General features: G+C 40.8%; 1 protein-coding gene across 1 annotated transcript in view; it reads right to left on the bottom strand.

Annotated features, from left to right (window-relative positions):
- Positions 1-2312: 2312 nt before the first annotated feature.
- tmem63c (transmembrane protein 63C) overlaps positions 2313-7500 on the bottom strand; it is a 27840-nt gene continuing 22652 nt past the window's right edge. Inside the window, 11 exon segments of the mRNA XM_017038707.2 lie at positions 2313-3272; positions 3376-3576; positions 3906-3980; positions 4067-4179; positions 4258-4425; positions 5544-5649; positions 5738-5900; positions 6640-6705; positions 6784-6870; positions 7455-7497; position 7500. The exon segment at position 7500 is cut by the window's right edge and continues 60 nt beyond it. Coding sequence (XP_016894196.1) covers positions 3225-3272; positions 3376-3576; positions 3906-3980; positions 4067-4179; positions 4258-4425; positions 5544-5649; positions 5738-5900; positions 6640-6705; positions 6784-6870; positions 7455-7497; position 7500 — 1071 coding nt within the window. The 3' untranslated portion in view covers positions 2313-3224.

Genomic DNA, 7500 nt, shown 5'->3' with positions numbered 1-7500 from the left:
GGGAACGGGGACGACCTGCTTTTGTGGACATCACAGTCGGGAATAACCTAATAAGTTTTATTTTGTGTTTTTAAAAGGAGACGTGTGTTTAATGATCTGTGAGACGGGCTTCTGGGAGGGACACTCTTTGATGTTTGTTTTTCAGATCTGAACTTCGGGACTTTGTGCAGCGACCACTTCAACCCATCTCTGCTGCTCAGTTTCATCTGTTTTCTTCAGCACGAGGAGCTGGAATTAGATGCCTTATAAAAACCCATCAAATGTAGTTCATTTGGTCAAATGATAGGTCATCAGTTTTATGAGGGGATCATTTCAGTACAGCAAAGCCGTTTGACTCAATGTGGTCGAAATTATTATAAACCAGATCAGACAGAAAAGAACTACTAAACAACTAAAATCATTGGAACAATCACTCAACTTTGGAAAAAAAAAATTGGCAGAAAAGACTAGCAATTTTAAACCATTGATTAAATGAATTTAAAAAAAAAGAAATTTATGTACAATCAAGAAGCCCAAAATTATCTGTTATCTATCATTTATAATTTAAAAAATGTTAATTAAAAATTAAACAACATGACAATATCACAATATGAAACATAACAGGGCTGCTGTGACCTGAAGTCGACCATTCTGTTTGTCCCTCATTAATTACATTGTTTTTTTAAATGTAACAAATAACGAGAAACGACCTCGGAGACCTTTCCCGTTCTCTTAGCTTCGGTCATAAATGAGAGCGAGCAGATCAGAGTTGCAGTAGATCACGTTTAGTCAATGTGTCTTGAAGGTCACAGTAAAAGGTCAGGCCTAAATATCTATAACACCTGCATCTAAAGTTTGGGCTGAGGGTAAAACTGTTAAACTATGTTACACCAGAGGGGTTAAAAGTACACAGCTGGTTTCTTAAGTACTGTATTTTTTAGGACTATAAGTCGCTCCGGAGTATAAGTCGCACCAACCAAAAGATGCATAATGAAAAGAAAACAAAAATAAGTCTCTTCGGAGTATAAGTCGCACCAGTGCCCTCTAGTGGCTCTCAGTGTGAAAATAATGAACATGTAAATTTTCAGTGGTACAGAGTAGCAGATACCGGTACACAAGCCTAGAGTGCCCTCTAGCGGTTGTCAGTGTGAAAATAACAAATGTGAAATTATATATTTTCATATATAAGTTATAAAACCCAGACAAAGGAGGGAAAAAAGTGCGACTTATAGTCCAGAAAACACAGTACTGTGGTACTTCTAAGGTTATACTGTAACTGTTGTCTATTGTAAAGCCAACAAAGATTTGCAACTTGAATACTGTCCATTTATGGTGTCTATAATGTTGGAAACACATGAGACAGACTTTAAGTCATGAGTCGGATCAGACACAATAGATAAACCAGAAGAAGACCAGGGCTCGGTTCTTGGACACCACTTGACCCTCACACTGTAGGGGGGGGGGGGGGTCAAGTCAAATGACCTACTGGGCAGAGCGGAGGATTTTTAGTCTAGTTTCCTTTTTGCTGTGTATGATTGTACTGGACACAGAAGGGACTTTCTTTCCTTCAAGGCACAGCAAGAAACATGAAAACAACATTAACATTTAGTTTCACCAGTAAAAGAAGCAAAGATATAAAATCTTTCAACACAGACAGTGAATCAAAGCTTCTAGCAGAAATGAACCAGGTTTTCAAAGATATTCTGTTAATGATTACACAACAAAATGTGTTGGAGAGAACTGTGCTGCAGTAGACACAAAATTAGCCGTCATTGAAACAGAGACACCTGGTTTAAGTATTTTACCTCAAGAATGTATTTGAAACATATCATATAAGTCAGTAAATTAATTATTCAGAACATTTTAAATTGTTATTGTTTGGCAAAGTACATTTAGCTGCAGATTTTTACTCAAAAAAATGAACAGCTTGACATGTACTGTATGTCACTGCCAGCATTTAGTGTAAATGCATCTTGGTTGAAAAAAAGAAAAAAACATTTTAATAAAACTGTAGCAGTGCACTTATGTTAGGGACTGTCAATCTCTGACACAGTTGTGTTTTTAGTGTCCTCTACAGGAGAAGAAGGAACTGAGGCAACGTGCTCTTTTTTCTACCTAAGTTAACCTTGTTCAGTTCACATTCTTATAGCAATAAGCAAAGTTAGCTCAGCTGTGCTAATTTTTAAACTAGAAAAGATAAGCAAAGTTAGCTCAGCTGTGCTAAATTTTAAACTAGAAAAGTATGTGTGTGTGTGTGGTTTTTTTTTGGAAATGTTGTCTCAGTGACTGGTTTTGATAATATAACTAAAAGTAAAGACCAGATTTACAGTAAATGGGTGAATTCAAAATTTAATGCATCATTCTTGCAAGACAGGCGGAATGTACTGTACGGACACTGGAGAAACGGAGTAGTTCAGCACAGGCTAACGTTCTCTGAGTGGTTTTTTTTTTTAGTTAACCTAACCCTCAGCAAATTAGTGTAATATAGAAAAAAATGCAATTTTTAGTTTTATTAGATAAATTAATGGAAATGAATTAATAGAAAATACTTTTTCACACACAGTCAAGACAGCGTACTTAGTATTGACACTGGCCATAAGGGACAACTCTGGGAGTTCGTCATCAAAACTCCAGCGGCTGAGACGCTCGACCCAAAGCACAATATTAACCACACCAAAAATACTGTAGCAAAAATAGCGATTAATAGTAGTTACAACAAGCTTCGGGTGCAGTTGAGCTGCTTGTGACTCCAGGGGGACAGAGAGAAAGAGAGAGAGAGAGAGAGAGAGTGAGTGTGTGTACTTATATTGCAGTACATCTCTGACTTACACTGGGTTCCTCCGTCTGTCTGCTCTCACGCTGCAGATGGCTTCACAACTCGCTGCCTTCACCATCGGCCTCTCTGAGCTCTGCCGCCGAGGAACCACATATCGCCTCGTGTCAGTCTGTCGGGGCAAGCCTGCTCACACCACCCACTCTGATAAACACTTTCACCTCCACCCGTGTCCAAGCGGCACTGCACAAACACGGCATATCTGAGAAACAGAAGCATTTTTAACCCTGCTCACTTTCTCGACTTTTACACAACTTGAAACTGAAGCTGCAGGAGACAGAGGAACACCAGTGACTGAGTGTCCACCGGCTTAGCTAAAGATAATGAAGATCGACGTGTGGCTCAGGTCCTTCTGGACAACTGTCACTTACAGATTTCACGTAATGAATGCGCATCCTGCTGTGGTTTATTATCAGGTCCAACAGTCAGATCCGTAGGTTTGAAGCAGCTGAATCAGAGTCTGAGGTCAGTGGCAAAAATGCAGCATTATGGCCTTTATCATTCTGTGTTTACTGGACATTTGGAAAGAAGCTGAAAGGATTTGGTTTTTACTGGTAACCCACGGGAGAGTCCATCATGGGACCTGGAGGATCTTGAAGCTTTGTCTCGTGTGTCTTTGCGTGCTCTTCCTCACTCTCTTCCTCCTCCAACACATTGTGGTTTGAACTCTGGGAGCTGGCCATGGCCCCGTAGCTGTGATGGGCTGGAGAGGGCATCGGGGTCAAAGCCAGCTCTGGCTCCAGTAGAACAGATGCCACAAAGAGCTGTGGAGGGGAAAAACAAAATCACAAAGTTTAGTAACGTTTCTAAAGACTGTGTTCAAATGAAGTGGGCGGAGCTAAGATTAGTGTGTATGTAGAAGTATCTCATAGCTTTGGAAGTTACTGTGCATTAATGAAAATGCTTCCCACTCACTTTTTAACACAAATAAACAGATTCCATGCAGTCACATCGTCTCAGTCACTAAGGGTTTAGAAACCAGGCTTCTACATATGTGTATGCAATATTCAGAGGCAACATTTGTGTTATTTGATATGTTGATACTCAGTAAAAATCTTCAAATAATAAAAAATAGCCAAAACTTTGTCTGTACATTGGAAGCGGTGGTGGACGATACTGTACTCCTGTCTGCATCAGGGAATGTCCCCTCAACCGGCTGGTCGGACATCTGAAACACAGACAACATCCATGCCATTGAATCCTGTTGCCTTATTCCAACCTCAATATCAACGACTTTTAAGGAAAGCTTCTGACCTGGTAGCTCGATGACTTGTCTGGTCGTTTTCTAAGGCACAAGCGGAAGAGGGAAAAGGCAACACAGGAGAGCAGTGACGCTAAGGTGAAGAGGGTGATGGGATGCAACGGACCTTTCAAAACAACAAGAGCGGACAATGAGCAGATTCCTAGAAACCAGTGCGTGGACAGACACCGTGGTGACATGGTACCTAGTTTGAGGACAGAGAAGAAGAGCAGCCAGAACATGCAGAGAAGAGGAGCCACGATGACCTGACTGATGGCCGCTCTGTGGATCCGCTGGTTCAGTTTGGTGGGAACATATGCATAGTAGATGTTGTACCGGTCGACCATGTGTTTGAGGATTATGTAGAGAAGACCTGCAGAGGCAGAGGCAAACCTAAAAGTTAAGGCTGGACGACGACGACGGCGACAACAGCGTTTCATTTTATCATCCACGTTACTTTCTCCAGGAGAGTCCCTTCACATACATTTGGTATCAAAAAGGTCCAAAGGTCAAAGGTATTCAGGACATTATGAGGGTTGAAAAGGTCAGAAAAACAAAGAAATAGTTCTCCAATGAAGACACCACTTAAAGAAGTGTTGAGATTGTGTGGATATGTAGACAAAAAAATGTATGTTTTTGAAAAAAAAAAGAAATTAAATATATATATTATTTAGTTTTTCCCTCAAAGTTTCAAAAGTTAGTTTACATTTGTGTAGAAAGTGTCTTGTTTTTTTCTGTTATGTGTATGTATGTACATCATCTGGTACTTTTGTGTTGCTGAACTCTGTCAGTGATTGGCTACTTGAGTTTTTTCTTTTAATATCCAGTGCCCAATCGTTAAACTCTATGCTACTGCATTTTTTTCTTTAAGAGGTTTAAAGGGGCACAGATGGTTTAAATTTAAAAAAAAAGTTTTTAGATTGCATACATAGCACCCCCTGCAGGGAAGAGGTTTTATTCATTATTATTTGAAAACTGATGCACAACACTGATCTTTACCCGACAGTAGTGCCCTGACCTTCACACACATTTAGTGTTTGCCTCTGGACTATAATAAAACTGCAACATTATTACTTTATAAAATGAAACATATTACTGTAGTAGTTACTGGGGGATATAATAAGACTGCAGTGTCATTATTAGCTTCTGCATTAATGTGGGAAGATTATAGACACTTCTGTCTGACTGAAAAATGAAGCTGCCGTTGAAAACGTATGCTGGAAAAAGTACTGATTATTAGGCTGCAAGAAGACATAAAAAGCTTGATGAGCTCTGGGCAGAGACAGGAGCAGAGTGGGCGTCTGGCTCGCAACTCACTGTGTCTGGGTGTCTGCGACTACAGCAGCAAATTCACACAGTCTGCATCGGACTGGCGGGCAGTGGAGGGGAGTGTGGTTACAGCACGGAGAGAAAGACTGCGTGTACACACAACAGAGGGCAGAAGGAAAACAGCAGAGAAGGAAGGATGAAGGTAGAAGTGGAGACGCTCACCGAAGGGAGTAATGATGGGACAGGTGATGCTGTAGGTCGTACTGACTGCAAAGATACACATGGTCCAGGCGTACTCCAGGCCAAACTGGAACTCGTAGGCCTGACTCTGCAGACAAATAGGTCAATACTGCTGTTATTTTGGATAAAACTTTGACCAGAAACCTCTGGTGTTAGCGCTGAGTGTTTTCACTAACCCGTTTGACATGAATCCGTTCTGCCTGAGACTTGGCAAAGCAGAGGCGGACGGCGTAGACTGTAAGAGCAGGGATGCGAAGCAGCTCCATTGCTGTGCCAATTAAACTGGAAGTGATAACGTAATTCACGAAGAACGCACCGTTGTCGGGAAGAAAAACACACCTGAAAACAACCCAACAGTGATTAGCTTTGTTTTGGCTAATGACCTGGTGATTAAAGAGCATCTGGCCAAAAAGTAAAATTGCACCTAATTCCCTAATAACGCCTTCATGCAACAACTTGTTAGTAATACTTCATACCAGACCAGCCAAACACTAGAACTACAAGCTAACTGGCTTAATTACCTACTAACCTTTACATTCATTGGAATTTTGTGAGTCTAGTCTTTTGTTTTGACATTAAGTTAAGTCTTCACTTTAGCATGGGATTGTGTTAACTTATTACACTTATTGCGTAAGCAGAAGCTTAAAAAAAAAGCTACTTAGCTATCACTTTAGCATGGGATTGTGTTAACTTGTCACTTATTGTGTAAGCAGAAGCTTAAAATAAAAAAAAAGCCACTTAGCTTTCAAACACAATTGAAACTTAACATAACTACAGTATCTGGCTTAAACATCTTAACATAACTACAGTATCTGGCTTAAGGTGTAAATTTCAGCTCATCTGCTAAGGTAAATTTGCAACAATTTGGTTTTCTCCCAAAAATACACAAACAATAGCTGTTCTCTGCTTCTAAATGGCTAGTTAAGCTAACCTGACTTAGCCTTCAAGATTTAGAAAAGGTCACTTCCTTAAGGACATAGACTGCTACCGTTCCCTGTGCTTTGGGCAGTTATGGTCAAGTATAAGAGTAAATGTATATATATGTATATATATATGTATGTATGTAGGATAAGCTTACTGAAATTTGACATCCTTCTCTTCTAGGAAGTGAACATCAAAAAGCCAAGTGAAGAAGAGGTCCAGGCTGCAGGATAAATAAAATATTTGTTTACAAAATTGTCTTTAGTGTGACAGTCAAGACAAGCGATTTCTGTTCATGTACCTGGACAGACCAAGTGAGGGCAGTATGATGACCATGAAAACCAGCAGTAAGAAGCACTTATGCATTGTGACTTGGTTCTCTGCAGATCTGAAACATTGAATAACAGAGAGGGGATTGTGATGAAGTCCCTGTGTTCACACAGTCCCTGTGACATAATGAGAACTGGCGTGGATTAATGTGATGTAGCTGTGAGTTTTCATGGACAGGGCTCTTAAGTCCATGAGCACGGACCTCACTTCTCACTCCACTAAACAGTCGATTTGCATGTGTCGTTTGGAACATCATGCCTGCATAACATGTTTGTAGGGGGTGGTTATGTAAAGGCAGGCGGCTCATGTGTGCATTAGGTTTGTCTCCCTCTGCACAGCTGTCCTGCTCCTCCTCCTACTAGTCGCCATGTGCTGCTCCTCTGCGCATGGCGACTACTGTGCATATTATTATTCTCACATGGAGATCTCTATGACAACCTGCCCAGAATAACAGGGAGCAGGGAGAGTGACAGGCAGGAGGAGGGGGTGGGGGTTAGAAAGACTAAGAAGGTGAAAAGATACTGAGTTTATAAAAGGGACATTTAAAAGTTGAGGGGTTCGACAGACAGGCAGATCTTTTTGTAGATAGCTTTTCACAGAGCACAGAAGGTACTGTAGTGACGACCGATGTATGGCAGCTACCTGGTCCAGTGGGACTCAAAGAAGGCTGAGTAGCATACGATGAAGG

This window comes from Cynoglossus semilaevis, chromosome 1, assembly GCF_000523025.1.
Source record: "Cynoglossus semilaevis isolate Cse_v1.0 chromosome 1, Cse_v1.0, whole genome shotgun sequence".
In the NCBI taxonomy this organism is placed as follows: Eukaryota; Metazoa; Chordata; class Actinopteri; order Pleuronectiformes; family Cynoglossidae; genus Cynoglossus; species Cynoglossus semilaevis.
Note: the sequence above shows the minus strand (reverse complement) of the source record. Positions and strands in the feature narration are given on the sequence as shown.